This window comes from Gambusia affinis, linkage group LG04 (assembly GCF_019740435.1).
Source record: "Gambusia affinis linkage group LG04, SWU_Gaff_1.0, whole genome shotgun sequence".
Lineage (NCBI taxonomy): Eukaryota > Metazoa > Chordata > Actinopteri > Cyprinodontiformes > Poeciliidae > Gambusia > Gambusia affinis.
This window is the reverse complement of record NC_057871.1, coordinates 19488817-19507675: the sequence shown is the minus strand read 5'-3', so window position 1 is coordinate 19507675 and position 18859 is coordinate 19488817. Positions and strand designations below refer to the sequence as shown.

Genomic DNA, 18859 nt, shown 5'->3' with positions numbered 1-18859 from the left:
CCTATCAGCTGCAGAGAGCCAAAGCTTCACAAATCTGAAAGTCATACAAGAGTGGCGAGAAGAAAGCCACAAGAAGTCCTGTTTGCAGATTGCCACAAGTCATGTGGGGAAGAAAGCAAACATGTGGACGGAGCTCTGGTCAGAGGAGACCAAAATGCAAAGTAATATCTGAGGGAGAACATAAAACAGAGAAAAGGAAGCTGAAAATACTTAAGAGTGTGGCGGAGACTGTCCTTCCTGTAGAAGAATGGCCTTTTCACATGCAGCCACGGCTACAATGATGGGTTATGTTCAGAAACAAACCAAGGTCATCAAACATTGTAGCTTCTGAGTCACAAAATAACAGAGGAAGAAACTCCTGGCCCTCTGTTATTTGTAGAAAAGTCAGTGAAACAGGGGTATGAAACATAAACAGCATCAGCAGCCATTACATTGTTTTTATCCATTTGATGTTTGTTTTTAATGCTAAGATTTATTGAATGAACCTGCTTTCCCATAATCATTTAGATTTTTGAAGAAGATCTCAATACGCCGCTCTATGTGACCCCACATTTGGGGACGACTGGAGTAAAGTGTATTCATGTGTCAGAATGGACAAGTAAAGGTCCAAACACAAACCCAATTAAGAGTCTGTAACATTAAATCTGGATGTTACAGACACTATATGTGTAGGGCCTGTAAAATTGTTGTTTGCAGACACTATACATCCAATCTGAATGAACCAGAAATATTTAACAAAGAAAAATGGGCACAAAAAAAAAAGTTATATGCAAAACAGGTAGCGAAACAAGGGAGGAAAAAAGGGAAAGACTGCAAGAAAAAAAAGGGACAAGGAGGGAAAAAGGAAAATACCATAAAAACAAAATTGAGGATAGGACAAAAAACAAACAAACAAAAAAAAACAGGAAGCACACAAGAAAGAACAGAAGAAAATGATGCAAAAATGTATCAACGAAGGAAGGACTAGGAAACGGGTAAAAACAGGGGAGTCAAACTTAAAGATAACAGGAAGGATGAAATGAAAAGGAAGGAGATGAGGAAGAAGGTAAAAAAGGATGAAGGAAGGGGACAGAATGAATAGGGGATGAAAGGAAAAGCAAACAAGACAAAGAATGGATTGGAGAACAAAAAAAAATAGAGAAAAAAAAAATTTGGAAATGTAAAGATTTTTCAATATTTTCCAAACTTGGAAAACCACCTGAAGTTTTCCACACTAAAGAAACCACGAGTGTCATCTTGGATCACATTACTCTCCTTGTGAAGCAGGTTTACTTAACATCGACCATTTTTGTACAAACAAAATGCAACATGGAAACTTCATAAAACATTTACTTAATTATCTTCACATGATCAGAAAAGGGTTTGAATTGATTTCACAGGAAAAGAAAATCCATTGCAATGAAATTGTACAGACATCAAGAAAAAAAAAATAAAATGGCTATAAAACCTTCCGGGAAGTTCTGGTCTTAAATTTCACTCAAACACCAGAACAGTTTCCTGTGTGAACAAGTTAAAAGAACAGCAGTAACATGCACGACATTTAATGGGAGGAAAACTAATCCAATGTGCTTCCATTATTTGACATTACCAAATCATACAATAAATCCCTTGCTGATATACAGTTGCTGCATGAAGTCTTTGGAAACTGCTGTCAAAACAAGAGACAGCACATTTTAGCTTACATTAAATTCACAGATGAAACTTTGATTCATTTAAAAATGTTCAAAAGCATTGACATTTTTGTGGCAAAGTTAAAAGCAAAAGCAGAATCAAACGTCACTGATTCAACACCACAGATTATCACTTTTCACAGTAAACGATTGCCTCAGTTGGACGTCTACACGAACTGCCTCTGGGAAAGGACGGTGCGGAACAGAGACGTGCCTTTAGACTGGAAGTAGGTCAGGAAGAGCTTGTTGTTTGTGACCTCCGCATGAACGAAGCCTCCCTTAGTCGAAGACTGGCCGGTGAAAAACTTCAAAGAGTCTTTGGGGACGCGCTTCAAGTGACTAGTGTCAGAATCCAAGAAGTTCCCAGCACCACTCACTACATAGCCCACACCAGACTCTTCAAGATACTGTGGACAAAGAAAGAAACATAAGAGTGAAGCTGAAAAAATAAAATAAAATCTGCAAACAAAGTTGTTTGTTAGATATTCTGGAACTGACCTGCAGATTGTGGTCGTGTCCACACAGATAAGCGGTCACGTTGTGTTTAAGGAGCAGAGGGCGAACCTTCTTCACTAAGCACTTTGTGGGGCCGTGCTCCGATATGGACCAGACCGGATAGTGGCCCGCCACCAACAGGAAGTCTGCCTTGGACTGGGCCAGCCGCTCCTGCAGCCAGACCAGCTGGCGGTTGGCGTCCACCGCACGCAGGGGGCCTCTGAGCTTCTCATCAGTAAAGTCGTCGGAGTGTCCACAGAGAATCACAGTGTCGAGCATGATGATGGTGAGAGTCTTCCCCGTGTTGGGGATGTGGAAGTTCAGCTCGTAGTAATAAGAGGGAAACTTCCTAACGAAAGAGAAATAAAAAAAATTTCTCTTCACAACTTCTGGTTATTTGTTGGGAAATGCTTAAGAAAATAGAATGTTATTAAATAAATTTATTTCAGAATTTCAGCTGAGAGAGGGAAGCTCATACACATTCATTACAGATAGATTTCAAAGGTTATTCCTATTTTTGGAAACTTTGACTCCAGACCTTGTGAATTTCCCTAAACCTTTGCTGCACATCCTCTGAAGACCGAGGTCATTCATACACATTTTTTTTTTTTTTACCCCCACTTTCCTTCCACTAAAATTTTTATTAATATGCCCAGAAATAACCCTCTAAAAAGTTGCCCTTTAGCAATAACTCTGAAGTTTAGCCTGTGTATGGACAGTGTCAACAACTACCTACTGGACATTTGTCCAGTCAGCAGTCTTTCATGTTTCTACAAGATAAAGAAAGTAATTTCTGGGCTAGACTGCATTTATTATAAGTTATCAGATTTTTAGAGAAAATGAAGAGTACATTTTTATTAATTAAAGACACATTTTGATTATATTCCTCTTTGTGTAATGGATCTATACAAGTTTCAGGTTGTCAATATATTTGAGCACAGCTTACCATCTGTCAGACCTTTGAGAGTACTCGATCTGAGCTTTGACATTTCCTGCATGGTCATGATTACCGGCCACAACATACCAAGGGACTCTGAGATACTTTGAGGTGTACACAGACTCAAAGGTTTCCTTTAAGTAGGAGATTTAGAAGAGACAGTAGGTTTGAGTTCACAGAAAAAGGCTTTTTAGAAGGATGTCTGTGGTCTCATATCAGAGAAACTCAACAAACCTGAAACCGTGGGGAATCCACACTCTCCACACCTTTGAAGTAGAAGTTGTCGCCAAGCGCCAGAATAAAGTCAGCGCCCATACGCTCTGCTACCACGCTCATTTCCTGAGCTGTAGCTGTCTGCACAGTCGTGACATAAGGAGCAGAAGGGAGTCCACCCCAGTCTCCAAAAGCCAAGAACCTAATGGAGGTCCTCTAGGGTCATTTAAACTCACGGTAGTCAAGGTGAAAACAAACACTTACTGCCATTTCCCCCCAGGTCTTGAAAAGCAGCAGGATAGGAGAGGGTCACACCGACGACAGCGGATAGGAGGGTTAAAAGAGCAAATGCCATCTTAAAAGTAAAAATCATCAAGAGTTTCAGATCGCTTGAAGATAAATCAAACAGAAGTGAACCAAGACCACATCTGAAACTCAGCATCCATGTGATCAGCACAACTATAAGGTCAAAATAAAGTCAACATATGAATGAAATCATATTACTGACTATTCTTGAACTATTGACTTTATTCTCATAATGACTTCTCGTATGAGTTTACTCTCATAATATTATGACTTTATAATTGTAATTTTATAACTTAATTTTTTCTCAGGTGCTTAAAAAAAAACATGTAGCCATGTTCTGGCAATAAATTATTGCTTTTAAATTAATGCTAGAAAATTAGCCATCTCAAAAACCTTCCGAATTGTCATGAAAAAATTACAATAAGGTCACATCTGCTAGTCATGTCATATGAAATGTTGATGAACTCTCACCAAAAGAACTATTTGGGTTTCACGAAGAAGGTTGGAAGTTGTTTTCTACAGCTGCGTCAGAACCAGACTACCTCTCCCCTTGTTGTTAATTCTTTATCTTTGGTATAAAACTCATGTGTTGTGTCTGCCTGGCAGAGCTTAGCGAGCTTTTCATCCAGACCTGCTTCATTACTGATTGTCCTACAAGCTCTCTCTCCAACAGAATACAATGCCAGAAACCAGTTAGCTAGAAACCACTTGTTGCATTCTTGCTGGTTGTGCAGGAGGCTCTACTTCTGCTTGTCAAAGATCTACAAGCTGTATAATTGTGCACTAAAATGTCAATATCTAAGAAGGATTTTGTGCAAAAAAATGTAATAACCATGCTTTGTATAGCTCAAAAATCTATCTTAACTTGTTCAATAACTTGTTCAACTATGTATAGATCACCTTTGAAAGAACACTAAAGCCTAAAAAGCGACAGACAACTCCTTTTAATTACAAGCTATTCAAACGGTGTACATTTGTCGAGATAAAAAAAAAGCCAATTGAAAACACTCACTGTGAGGAGATGGGATCTGGCTGACTGCGTCCTCACACCTCTGCCCCTTCCTCTGCTTTTTATCAGCGCTCCTGGAGGAGAGGCTTCGGGAGGAGTCCACGCTGCACAGGCATGATTCTTGATCACAGCCTGACTCAGGACCAGGCGGTGATTGGTGCCACGTGTGATCGTCAGTGGTTAATATAGCTCGTGTCTAGACTCCACTTCAGCATTAATCACGTTTTTTCCTGCTCTGCTTCCAGCTCAAGTTTCTGTCTTTCAGATTTTTTTTTTATAGAAAACGGAGCATGTTATATAATCGGATGGGTCAAGTTGTCCGTCTTGGAAAGTCTTTTGTGTCTTTGATCATGTTACAAAACACAGTTGTAAAAGTCCAGGAGTTAGACATGAGCTCACTTTAAAACTATATATTTTCCAAACCTAAATTAAGCCTCATAACACTTTTAAAACGTTTGAAGAGAAGTTTTCATGTCAGGTTTTGTCAGAATTAAATTCTGTTCAGTCCCCTTAAGCCCAATTCAATATAAAACTGTGTGTTCCTGTTGGATATTGAACATATTTCTACTTTGGTTAAGATCTAAACATGGAATCTGGAAACAAGCTGCAAAGGGGTATGGATGGACAACTGGACAGACGAATGGCTTCATGGAGAGATGCTAAAACACATGGTGGAATAGATGGCCAGATGGATGAAGGAAGGAAGGATGGATACAACAAATAGATGGAGGAAATATTACTGGATGGACAGATGGTGAAGGGGATGGGTGGATAGATGGACTCAGAAAGTGGATGGATGAATTGATTATTGGGCTTATTGAATGGATGGAAAACTGATGGAACAATAGTAAATGGATGGCAGCAAGGCCAAAAGTCAAGAGGTGTTGTGGGTTTGACGCACGTCTTACCCAATCCTTACCCCATGTTCTGTCAATTTACTATTGATTAAAGGTATCTATAGCCACAAAAGCAGTTTGTTTAAAAAGCAGTTATCTGAAACTTGTTATCTTAGACCAAGGTTAGAGCATCTTTATTGACACCAACAAATCCTTACATCAGAATTACATCCCGATGAAGAACGGAAACAAAACAGTTTCAAACTGCTGCGATGATGTTAAAAGAAACCTGTTTCACCAAATGTCAACTAAAAACATACAAGTGATGAAACAAAATGAAATCAAGAGGGTTCTCTGGTTTATCAACAACGCAGAGGACACAGACTTCAAAAACGGTGAAGAAACAGTACTGGTATTTGAAAGGATCAGTAATGTGTGTATCCAGAGTACTGGCCCAGGTTTTGTCCTCCATAGTTCTGGTAGGTGTCAAATCCCTGTTGATTCCCCCAGTTGACCTGGTTCCCCCAGCCTGCGTAGAGAGATCAGACCAGAAATATATCAATTTATCATCTGCTCCAATAGTACTGAAAATATTTAAAGACATCTCAAGAGAAACCAGTGGTTACCGTAATCATATGAATGTCCTGCTGTAACAGAACTAGGATAGGCTGTGCTGTACATGGAGGAGTTTCCTCCCTGAACCACAGGACTGCTTTGGGTCAGCATTTTCTTCTTTTCCTCTCCATATCCGTAGCTATATGGGCTCTGCTGGTCAACAGGTGGGGGCATGGAGCGGTAGCTTTGTCCCTTTGTGTCGCTGGTGCTGGGTACGGGTGGGGAGGAGTAGGTGGAGCTGCTCTCTGGGTAAAACGTACCGTAGCCTGTGCTGCTGTCCGATTCAGCCACGATGGGGTTTTTGCCAGTGTTGCTGGCAGCATTGTTAGCATAAAGTTTATCTGAAATAGATAAACAACAAATTCAGGCCGTTGGTGCTCTGTGAGGGTGTGAGCAGTGCATATATGAGTGTGATTAACAGCGCTAAGATTCTCCTCTGGACTGATTGATTGCTTATGAAAGAGCGGTGTATTTCTGCAGATGTCAGTACAGCCATTGGAAAGAGCCAGATGAGCTTGATTTTTTTTCATAAATTACTGTCAGGACATAGTTACAGTTTAAACAAATATGTAAAAAAAAGTATATATAGTAATATAGTATAGTAGTAAGTTACTACCAGTTTAAATTGAAGACTTTTTAGATAATTCTCATTTACATGTAACCATCCTTTTTAATGTTCTAAAAGCATGTTCTGTTGAACCAACCCAATGAATAAATATCTTGTGAATTTTGGCCCACTACTCTTTAAACAGATTGTATTCAGTTCATTGAGATTTGCAGAAATTCATTTTTCAAAGTCCTCTAAAGTTCTCAAACGGGGCGAGATAGAGATTTTCATTCTTTGCAACATATTGATTTATTTCTCAGTGCCTCTGTGGTAGATTTGCTGCAGTGTTTGGGATTACTGTCTTGCCCCATGATTCAATCTTAGGACCAATCTTTGTCTGTCGGACAGATGGCCTCACCTTTTATTGACTGCAAGGCAGAAGTTAGAAAAGCATAGACTTTAGACATGTGGGCTTCCTAGTGTGAATAATCCTGTGACGCTGCGTGAGAAGAAAACCATCCAAATTTGAAAGCGTAATGTATTAAATTTGGCTCAACAGGAAATAATAAAGTTTAAAGAAGTTCTAAACAAAACACTGTTTGGAATATTAAGATATTTATTACATTTGAATCTCTTAAGAGTTATCCTTGAAGATATATTTATATTTTTAGCATGGTAAGTATTATAATTTGTCCATTTCAAACTGATTTAAAACTGCTGTTTTAACTTGTTAGATTAAATGTTAAAAGATCTTTATAGTAAATTGATTTAGAGGAATACCAATGGATATGTGGTGTGAGGCACTTAAAAAGTTGATTTGTGCTCATCGCAATCTTATCCAAAGTAAAGAAATTGATCGAGATCACCTGTTCAAAGTACATTTAGGTAAAAAACACTGAAGGATGTGAGCGCTGCCTGTGTGAGATTCCTTTAATCCCCAGTAGATTATGCTCATGTGTTCTGGACTGACCATGATGATGGGTTTCAAAATACTTACGATAGCCTGTCCCAGCGCTGCTCTCATAGCTGTAGTTAGCTTTAAAATGATTTAAAAAGACATTTAGTGATTTCCTCATCCCTGACCTTGTTGTAGCAGATCCTTTATCCAATCAGAGTAAAACCTCTTACTTGTGTTATAGCTGGGCCCGGGGCCAAAAGGCTGGCCCCGGCCTCTGCCCCGGCCCCTGGCTTGGCCTCCTCTGTTGGGACCCCAACTTCGAGAGCCAGTATCTGATGGAATACCACGGATTGTACCAAATCCTGGGATGTGCTGTTGAGCAGGATATTTTAGATGGCTTAATGTAAAGTGACAGGACAATAAAATCATCAAAAGGAGTTTCTCCAATAAATTACCATGTCAGTGTAGATAACCTTCTTCTTTGCAGACATTCGGTTGCTGTCTGAAGCCTCGTCATCATTTGGGAATAACTTTTCCAAAGCGGCGAGGGCAGCGTGAGCCTTTGCTTCCTTTTTATTGGAGCCTTTCCCTTGAAACTTCTGCCCATCGACGTCCACCTGAAACACAGGACAGAAGACTGTTAAAGACTTTCTGTTAAAAGTCTTCATTTTATAAAATTTTGGGTCAAACTTTTATTGAATATCTGACTTCTTAAAACAAGTGAATGAAAGTTTCGTAGGGGATTACCACTCGATCGACCCTGATTTCCTTAATTTTGGGTGATAGGCAATCTGCCGGTACTTACATTTCAAACCAATCTTATCCATCTGAACTCCTGTACCAACACAGAGGTCTGAAAAACAGCTAATGCCTCCACAGCTGACTGAGAGGCCAGCCAGGCTCTGTCCTAACTTTTTATTTATATTTGAGAGCTTTACTTCATCTGCAGTTAAAACTATTTATCTTTTTTTTTGTTTGTTTCACGGATACTGTTCAATGTTGTTTTTTTTCAGTAAAATGCAGTATCACACCTTAAAGTGTTGGTTCTAAAAATAAATAATTTTGGGTTATAATCGGAATCGGCAGGTCAGGCTTTTTAATAATTGAGTTATTGGCCAGAAGACTGCGATCAGTGCACCTCTGAAGTTTAGAGTAAAACTAAACCCCCCCCCAAAAAAATTTTGTATTGTCTTTGAAGGTGGGCTTTTTTCTACTTGGTTGTATTTGATTTCACTGATCTCTCATTCTGTGGTTTAGTTAATTTATGGAATATAATTTACCTTGTAATCCTCAAAAAAAATAAAATAATAATACTAATACCATGTTGTTGCATTTAAAAAGCAAACAAATATAAAGGTGAACTAACATTGACCTCTATATTTGTTTGTTGAGTGTGATGCTGCTGACTCACCTGCATGACGAAGGACTTGGCGCTGGACCTTCCCGTCTCTTTAAGCACCACATACTTCAGGCTGCGGCGCTTCTCGTTGAGCTCCATCACAGGGTTCTTCCCGTTTTTAGTTAAGAGGGGACCCTGACCAATCTATTAGCAGTTAAAGAGAAAAAATTTAATCAAATTTTTTTCTCCTCTTAAGGCACTGGGTATGATTCTTTAAAGAGAGTTCAAATAAAGTCCTTTACCTCGTCTGCGGTAGAAGCTGCAGCAGAGTCAGATTTCTGAGAGCTTTCAGTATCGCCACTCAGCTCTGATTTTGACTCCAGGCCTGTTGGAAGACCGAGATCTTTCAGGGCCTGTGAATAAGAAACACACCAAATGAACAGCCGGATACCAGCAGGTTTACTGGTCAGGCAATCTGCTTAGGTAGAGTCTGCAGTCTGATGCTTTGTGTGTTTGTAGGAACCTCAGATAAGCCTGTCTCAATAAGCACTAAATCAATTAATCGCTTGACAAATTAAAATAAGTTCAATAAATTCTACTTGCATATTTGTTTGTTTTCCTTCTGGCAGGCCTAATCTCAGCCCACTTTGACAACAGTAACAGGCCTCAAACATTGAGGGAGGGGTGTGAGCTGATAAACTGACTTCACTTAAGTAGAGAAGATTTATTAGCTTCACCTTGATGGCGACGTTCAGCTTGGCAGCTCGCTTAGACGGTCCCGACGCCTCGTAGGTTTTTCCCTTCACATCCACAGACATGGTAAACACCGGCTCATGGACTGGACCGGTTTGAGAGATAAGCCGATACTCCAGGCGAGATTGATACTGGTTAAGACGCATCACAGGATTTATGTTTGGGTCAACTATGAGAGGAACAACACGAAAACGGTGAAAAATATACAAATGAACTCAGACAACAGCCTTTTTACAAATTTATTGTACTCTCAAAGTTCTTACAATGTTTCTTTAGAAAGCCTTTCTCAAATTTCTTCTCTTTGCTTTTTGATGCCGACTCATCCTCATCTTTCTCCACTGCTGAGTAAGGCCTCTTAGCTGGGAGGAAGTATTGAGAAGCAGGAGTCATCTGACCTGCATCGAACCAGAGAAACCAAGTTGAGACCCCGACTCTTTGAACAAAGTGCAGCTCCACAGAAGATCTCTGTTGTCCTGTACCGTCTTTGCGGGTGTATTTCAAAGATTTTTGGGATTTATAAGGTTTGTTGTCCATCCCCAGCACCTTGTACATCTGTCCAAAAGCCCACAGCCTCAAGGCAAACTGAGTAAAAAGAAAAAAAAAAAAAAGAAAAAAAAAGAAAGAAAAAAAATCTTAAGCAAGTCAAGAAGTTTAATGCAACTGTGGCGAGCAAAATAAGTAATGAACAAGTCAATGTTTTTCTCAGTAATTATATCAATATTTGTGTGGAATAATCAAATGTCAGCAAGAATCAATGTTTAAATTACACCATAAATTAAATTATTTGTAATGAAATAAGTATTGCTGCAATGGACTGGTGACCTGTCCAGGGTGGCCTCTCCTCTCGCCCGTTGACCTCTGGAGGTATTCACCAGCACCCCTCACGACCCCACTAGAGATAAGTGTGTTAGGAAATGGATGGATTGATGGAAATAAGTATTGGTCACATGGCTTTCTATGTAAACAGCATAGAAAGCCAAGAAACCAGTTGTATTTTATCAGTGTTTAAAAAGAGTTCCTGCTGCTATGTCTGGACCAATAGAGGACTGGTGACCCACAAAAAAAGCCTTTTCATTTCACCAGAGTAGAGCAGTGAGAGGCACGATTAGTAAAAGCAAAGACTCTAAAGACTGTTGCAAAATATACCAATGGTAATTATTACAGCTATATTTCTAAATATTAACATGAGGGTCATTGCAGCCATAATCCAGAAGTGGAAAAAAAAAAAAAAAAAACTATCACAAAAAAAAGCCACGGCCAAGAGGCTTCTTGTCAGACGTCAGAAGCATAATCAAGAGTCGTTGCAGGAGTCAAAAAGACCTATAAAGCTTCAAAAAAGAAAAAATAACCAAACACCAGGAAAAAGTAAGTACAATTTTTTTCAACTACAATGACATCTACACACTCACTGCGCAAGACTCCACTGGCAAAAACAAAGTCAAAGAAACTGTCAAGTGAAAGTAAAACTGCTTGAATGACCCAGCAAATCACTACACTTATATCCAGATGAAAATCCACGTAAAGAATTGAAAATCAGAGTAAATAGAAAGACAGTTTGTGTGGAAGACAACTGGTGTGAGTAGTATGCAAGTGGCCCTATTAGAAACATTTTAACTGAGAAAAAGCTTGACATGTCAAATACTAACCTTAACACCTCTGTTTTTTAACCTTTGCATGCTTTTCTCACCATACCTGAGCACTCTTTGTAATGTCTTCACGCTGCTGCTCAGTCAGATTTGCAGTGGCGTCAACATCTTCCTTTTCACATGGGTCCCTTATGCCAGGGCCGTCTTTGAACAGACACGTTTCAGTTTGGACATTCATGCTGGTTTCCATGCCATTATGGATTGAAGAGAAACTCACCTTCCAGTAGGATTCCAGAGGCGACGCACTCTAAAACTCTGCGGAAGGATTCACCGATTGCCATTGGCCGCTCAGATGTACTGATGGCTTTCTCTACCAGCAGTTCAAGAGACTACGTGGAAAAAAAAAAAAACCCAGCACCATTTCAAGTTAGACACTACTTGAAGTCAAAATTATACTTGGAAAAAATTAAAACAGATTATAGTCCTTTTAAGACCTTCATAAAGTTCTTTTGATAATCCTGTTGTGTTTAGTATTAAGACATCAAAAAGAGAAACTAACAAGCTAAACGATTCACATCATTAACAGGCCTTAGCCTTGCTTCATTGACTCTACTCTTGAACAAGAGAGAAAACATTAAATACTTTGCAAACCATGAGCCTGTGTGTATAATTTTGAGCTAGACTAAAACCCATTTACTACGCCCTAATATGGAAAAGTAGAAACGGATTTCTCACCCATTCTGAGAGGGGCGACCAATCGGGAACCCGTTTACACAAATCCCTCATTACTCGGATCACAATGACAGCAGAACTGAGATTGCTGACTTTAGCCTGGGACACAAAACAAAAACCAGTTGAGTCAGAAAGCTCGTCTGCCTGCTCCTAAGAGACCTCGCTTCTGTGCTTTCAGAGTTTTCATGAACCAATTCATAAAACAAGGCAAGCATGGAATAGCAAGAACTACTGAGCCGTCTCCACATCAACTAATAAACGACCTGTCAGGTTTTCACTGATCTTTGCACAGTGCTAGAGTTGAAACAGTTAAAACTCAGCCTTAAGATCCAATCCATACCAATGAGGCATCCACATGTGTCATTGGTATTGATTAGCAGAGCATCCTTTAAATTTAAAGTCTGGAGTTTTAAAGGTAATATAAAAAAAACTAATAAACTGTCACTCTCTATAGGTTGGACAAAATATAAAGGAGAGCTCAATTAAAAATAATGACGTGAATGCAAACCTGGAACCACTTGGCGTGGCGGAGAGACGCCAAGGCAGTTTGACATTTCTGCCTGTCCAGAACGTCCGGCGGATCGTTGACCGATTGCGTTTCTATTGACGAGGTGGGGTAAGAAGAAAAGGTACAGTTTGACCAAGGGGGTTGCCTCTGTCTTGCAGCTCAGGGAGCAGCAGCTTTCCCCAAACCAGCAGAAGCAGGGAATGGGGCTGTCAGAGTATCTAACGTGGCAGGCTTTGTTCTTAGTCAAAATCATCTACCAAAGATCTGTGCAAACTTTCTGATTTACTGTAAGTGAAAGAATTGGGGCGACATTCACAACATTGCTCGACATGTTGTGAATGTGTCTGCACTATTTATAAGAACCCCTTTCCATCAGCCTCATGGCTTGGGTTTGCTGCCCTCCATTTCCTGAGACAGTGTGTCCAGTTGGTCAAATGTCCAGCGGTCCTACAAAACTTCACAAACTATAAGGCAGTCAGTTTAAAATCACAGGCATAGAGAGAAAAATTCACGATTGTCCCATACTGCAGCAAAACTGATCAATCCCTGCCCAAAGGTGGCTTCTACTAAATGGAAAGAGTGGAAACAACTAAAGATTATTTTAGTAATCGATTAATCTATCAATTATTTTTGACAATTAACTGGATAAAAAAAAAAAAAAAGTGCCACATTCTGGAGACTTTTCATTTAGTCACGTAAAACGTTATATACAATACTGGAAATATATTAACAAGTGCAAATAAATAATTTAATTACCTTTTAAAATAAGAAAGGAAACATTTCATTGCCCAAAATGCAATCACATAGCATTCCTTTAGTGACTGCTGGATCATTTGCAGCAAGGAATGCACTTGCAGCAAAAATACCCCAAAAAGACACCAAGAATCAATATGTGAAAAACTCAGCCATTTCTGCTTGAATTATCAATACAATACAATGTAGGGCTGATTTGTTGTTTGTTTTTTTCTTATTACCAATTGGACAGCTGTAGGTGCTCTATACGGGATTATTATTATTCTTAAAACAGAATTTAATTCAAGTGGAGCTAAATCTATCATTTGGGAGTTCTGGGTAGAGCATATTATTTTTTTTTTCTTTTTAATTCCTAAATGCAAAATAAATATATTTCAGCCCTTGTACAATAAAAAAAAAATCCTTAATGTTAAAGAAAATCTCGGGTTTTGACCTTGAATCAATGGCCTGCAAAAGTTTAGAGCTCAAGTGACCAGACGACTAATGAAGACTAATGTCAAGCAGGGTCTGATGTGTGGGAAAATCTTGTTAGGTGACAAATTTCTGTCCTACATTGTGAAGCCATTAGAACATCTGCTGCTGTCTCCAGACCCTTCTCTTCCTCTATTTTGTTCCCCAGCTGACTAATAATAAACACAGTACAAACCACAGCTGACTGACGTCTCGGTTATCTTTGTCTGATACAATTCTGCTGCAGTCGTGCACAGTGCGACACGTTCAAGTACTGTTCAAGCACTTGTGACAGTTAAGGATCAACTTTTCTCAGGAACACAAATAGAGACTCCAGTTTTCTCCATCACTAGTTGAGAGTATAAACTTGGTATGTTTACAAAAACTGGAGCCCTGAAACTGATCACAAAACTCATCAGCTCACTACCAATTAAAAACGGTTCTAAAACTAGATGTAGCCTCTCCATCACCACCACCACACCCACCTAAAAAAATAATAATAATAAAAATCCGGCCTTTAAATTAATGTTCTGCAACTTTAGACTTCCACATAACCTTTCCTGCTTTTTTACAGAAACAACTAGCCAGACAAATCTTTGTTAAACCGTTTAACCATTTTAAAATACATTTTTACCCTCCTTCATAATTGACATAGTTCCATGCTAAACTACAGGATCAGTTTTGCAGCAGCTGGTTTTAAATGTACAGGTTTAGCATCAAGAGCATGCAATCCGCGCTTTGACTAGTAATTATAGCAGGGGGTTGGACAACATAACTGAGCCAATATTACCAGCGTGAGCAGAATGTTGTTAACTACATTAGAGGAAGCAGATTCCTCAAATCGTAGCTCACAATAAAACAACGCGAGGACCACGAGGCAGGAGCCTATAAGCCGTTTGCTCGCTGGCATTAGTCTGAGCCAGTCGCTGTACCAACACCACTGATCTAGAAAAAGATGAACACTGGGTGTGGCTGCAACATGGTCACAGAAAACCTGCGATAGCTTTTGGGATTTTAGGACAAAATATTGTGACCCAAAAATCAGAGTGGCACGTTGAAAGGCAGAAAAAACCCGAGACGCAATTCCTCATTTCAATGTTCGCAACGTATGTCGTTTTGTCTCGCTTTATTTTCCAATTCAACACTTTGTTCATGTTTTTCACGTGCTGGATGAAGTCTTGTCTCCGGCAGAGACCCTTCCAACATCACATCGCGCTACAGATCATCAAATTATTATGCGTTTTGAGCAGAACTGCTCAAATCTAACTGATTTTTCACACTTTCCCAGACATTCAGTAACTATGCAAAGATCGACAGTAGTTCTAGTCCAAAATACGCCATTGAAAGGTCCTGCAGCAAGCAATAGACTGTAGACTAGATCTCAATATAATTTCATATTGACAAACACTGAAGAAACAAGAAGATCAATGTAAACCAAACATATTATTTTAATTACAATTTTACTGCATTCACTTTTCGACCACCATTTGAGTAAGCAGTGTAACATTTCCCAATTTTAGCTTTTGTTTAACATCTTCTGGCTCCATCTTGTTGCTTGTTGTAACTGCAGGATGAGTCAAGTGTAAATCATCTGGGATGTGTGATTGAAAGGATCCTATCTTTGCCACTGCTTGAGTGGATACGGGCAGAGTTGTGAGTCCATGCAATGTGCTGCGTTTGTTACACCTTTTCTACTTTTTTTCTTCAACAGGTTAAACTATGTACTCTTCTATTTATAATATAATAAATAGATTAACAACTTTATACTGATCATTCTCATTTGGTTTTCTCTGTGCTGTATGTATTGCAGGCTTAATAAATCCACCACAGATGCCTGAGCCCATTCATCATAAAATGAATTCTGGCCTGAATTAATTTTATGGCCCCGATTTCAGATTGGCCTTGGGTTATAGATCGAAACTCTACGGTTAAATACCTACACCTCTTGTGCACAATCACAACAGTGAGCAGACCGTTTCCATTTCCTTACAAACTACTTATGATTTTGTGGCAGGTCAACAAACAGGCAGTAGTTATCTCAAACATGAACAGCTCAGAAGAAGAAAGAAAAGACATTCTGCAGTTCTTCAGAGGACGGCTACTCCTTGAATCTTGCACTAAATAAAAATCATTTTACGTGAGGATAAATAATAATTCTTTCACCCTGCTTAAAGTCCACACAGACATACACGTTTATACAAAAACTGAGACCTGCTGCTGAATTTAACTCCAGATATTCTAGTAATAGATGGTAAATAACCCATATTAGTTAACACAATAAATAGCCGAGGGCAGGTTTTAAGTTCAGAAAGTTAATATGATCTTCTAAAACATTTCCACTGCAGTGTTAAACAGAAAACAAGAGTGAATGACAGAAAATAATTGTGCCGACGCTGCTGAGCCACACCCAGGGGACTTTTGGGATAATATCTACTGCAGTTATAGATCAGTGGAGGAGTACAGTACCTGCCTACTGACATCACACAGAACAGACCAGTGAGAACTGGGGTTCAGCCGGAGAGCCGGATACGCACCATTCCCCTCTGCCTCAGCGATGTTAGTCTGCTGCTCTTCCCGGACCAGAGGTGATGTCAGGTTGATGACGAGAGTCGGGACAGACTCCTTGCTACTGGTCACAACAATGGCTGCTTCCTCCGGTCGCGAGCTTACGGTATATGTTCCAGCTGAAACTACCTGAAAAGATGAGACATTAAAGCTATGAAAAGTGTTTTTAATCTGCCATTAAGCAACTACAAGTATGACTCCGTACCTCTAGCTGTTTAGCTAACTGTTCAGTGACTTCATTAAATAAAGTGATTGTAGGCCAGCTGGAGCAAAGCAGCACCAGTTCCAGTTCATTGTCTCCTTTCAGGAGGAGTCCTTTAGCAACCAGACCGACCCTCATAAGAGCACGTAAAACTCGCTCTTCGGCTCTGGTACCAACAAAAACAAACAGAAAACAACTTTTATTTTAGTTGGTATTGTGTTTTGTTGTTGCAAAACAAACAAAAGAGAGACGTTTTATTGTAAGTTTGACTCATGCTATTCATAAGAGCATTCTCTGATTCTTCAACTGAGTTTAAATGTTTTAGTTTATTTGTTTAAAAGACATCAGACCAATTAGGTCACCTGGCTTACCTCCCTCCATCAATCTGTTCAGATAGTATTTTAAAAGCATGCTCCACATCAGAAATAATCGTCTGCACAGCTTCTAGCTCCTCAGCTGAAGGATACACTTCAGAGTGCTTCGTCATCACAAGGCGATTCTGAGGGCCAGTTTGTTTTGGAGGGGCCATAATCGCCTGTAGTAAAAGAAAACAAAGACTTGAAATCAGAAGAAAGTAATGTTTACATAAAATCCACATCCAAATCACAGAAAATCAATTTGATTTTGCTATATTCTATGATTAATTGTTATTTCAGTTTTGACATAAAATGGGTGTGGAGTTTCTACATTACATGTAGAATGCTTGAAAGAAGTGTAATATGCAGTCACAAAAGCATGGAAATAAACAGAAGTTATAAATACAATTTACTTGGGGAAAAACATTGCATCTGCAGTTATAACTAAAAAGGAGGAAGTTTCATATTTATAAAGCTCTAAAAATGACATGTGAAAAAGAAGGGATGCAAATACTTAACACGAATGGCAAAAGACAAGCCATTATTATTTACACATTTTTGTTTAAACTATTGTAAAGAGTGCGAGACCTTCTTAAATGTTATCCTTAGTTCGGTTCGGTTTTAAAAAGCAGACAACATCCTAAAATCATTTTTACAAGACGTGGATGTGCGGAAATCTACTCCTTGAAATTACTTTTATGATAGCAGGACTGCCTCACTCTTTGGAAGTAAAAAAATGGCCAACACATGTGGGGATTAAGACTTTTGCACAGCAGCTCATAAATCGTGTGTGCTATTAAGGAAAGAGGAAAAAAACAGCAACCTTAAGCTGTCGTTCACCCTCCAAGTTTTGAACTGCAGCAATGTATTCATGGTACTGCCTCAGCTCCTCCTCGTAGCACAGATAATCGTACCAATATCGCAGCTCCTCGAATCTGTCAGGAGCAAAAACAGTACATTTTAAAAATAAAACTAGTGCTAGAACCTCCAACCGACCCCATATATATTGTTTTTAAGAACAATCATGACCTGATCCTTTCACGATACCGAGTGACACATTAGTCTTTGTATTTCTGTGCAAATCTGTAGAAATAGAGCATGTTTTCAGCACTACCTGTCAAAGTCCTCAGGCAGAAGACGGTGGCCTTGTTGGATCAATTCGTCCCAATATAGAAGCTCTTCATAGGCCTGCTGTTCGTCCCACTCTGAAGCCATGCTGTCCTCCCTGTCCCATGTAGTATAAATAAAAATTGTTTATTCTGCCACAGAAAACTGTCAACAACATAAAATGAAATCGCTTACATCATGTACATCGTAGCGTACAGGTGCTAGTAGCAGCCAGTGTTAGCGGCTAACAAGTGCGCAGCAGCAAACGTTGAGCCAAACTATCAACTTGTGCATGAATGCCTCCAATTGTCATTAAGAGGGGATATATCTTTTCAATAAATTGATAAATAACACCTCTATTATTCGCTATACATTATTTACAGGTGTAAATACTTAATATTAAGCACAATTTACCTTTAGCTAGCTATAGCACCTGCACGAACTCAATGAGTTTTATTAATGCTATCACAGCTTACCTCTAAAATCGCGCATATGCACAGTTTTAGACCTTTCAGATTAACTTCACCACTCCTTTCGTAGTTTTTCTGATGATTTTATAAAAAAAAATAATTCATAGCCGTTAGGATGAGTAAGTCGAGCCTTTTCTTCACGTAATACAGTGGCTGCAATTCAGACTACTAACGTTATATCGCCCCCTGGGGGTCCGGTGGTTGAAGTGCACTCACTGTTGGATGTTTTCAGACTTTTGCTTAAATACACAACCAGATAGTTAATTAAAAATTTGAACCCTAAAATGTTTATAAAAAGAATTAACTCAAACGTATAAAAGAAAAGGCCTTTGGATAATTACAAATTCTGGAGCACAGCTTGCTCTTTCTTTAGTATCTTGTCTTGCAACAAATACCAATCAGATGAAAACAAGCAAATTCTCACAATCTTTGATAATATTTGATTGTATTCAAAGGACCTTCATCCTTTCAACATAAAGTAGTTCTAATGAAAGTCATTAAGCACAAGTCGA

General features: G+C 39.1%; 2 protein-coding genes across 3 annotated transcripts; both read right to left on the bottom strand.

Annotated features, from left to right (window-relative positions):
• Positions 1–1311: 1311 nt before the first annotated feature.
• acp5a (acid phosphatase 5a, tartrate resistant) lies at positions 1312–4764 on the bottom strand. 2 transcript variants are annotated; one of them, XM_044113624.1, is made up of 6 exons: positions 4634–4764; positions 3576–3670; positions 3337–3531; positions 3112–3236; positions 2169–2514; positions 1312–2077 (listed from the first exon to the last, which is right to left on the bottom strand). In XM_044113624.1, the coding sequence occupies exons 3-6, from the start codon at positions 3436–3438 to the stop codon at positions 1838–1840; spliced, it is 813 nt and encodes a 270-aa protein (XP_043969559.1). In that variant the 5' UTR covers positions 3439–3531; positions 3576–3670; positions 4634–4764; the 3' UTR covers positions 1312–1837. The 2 variants fall into 2 exon arrangements, with proteins under 2 accessions (XP_043969559.1, XP_043969560.1); XM_044113625.1 differs by lacking the exon at positions 4634–4764 and having other exon boundaries at positions 3337–3529; positions 3576–3762.
• An 869-nt stretch (positions 4765–5633) lies between these two features.
• LOC122829228 (interleukin enhancer-binding factor 3-like) lies at positions 5634–18532 on the bottom strand. The gene is made up of 20 exons (XM_044113622.1): positions 18354–18532; positions 17885–17995; positions 17594–17705; positions 16786–16949; positions 16418–16580; positions 16182–16341; positions 12445–12536; positions 11940–12035; positions 11482–11593; positions 11311–11408; positions 10098–10200; positions 9882–10013; positions 9603–9787; positions 9168–9278; positions 8938–9069; positions 7982–8143; positions 7757–7898; positions 7626–7664; positions 6093–6422; positions 5634–5995 (listed from the first exon to the last, which is right to left on the bottom strand). The coding sequence occupies exons 2-20, from the start codon at positions 17983–17985 to the stop codon at positions 5892–5894; spliced, it is 2538 nt and encodes an 845-aa protein (XP_043969557.1). The 5' UTR covers positions 17986–17995; positions 18354–18532; the 3' UTR covers positions 5634–5891.
• Between the last annotated feature and the right edge of the window lie 327 nt (positions 18533–18859).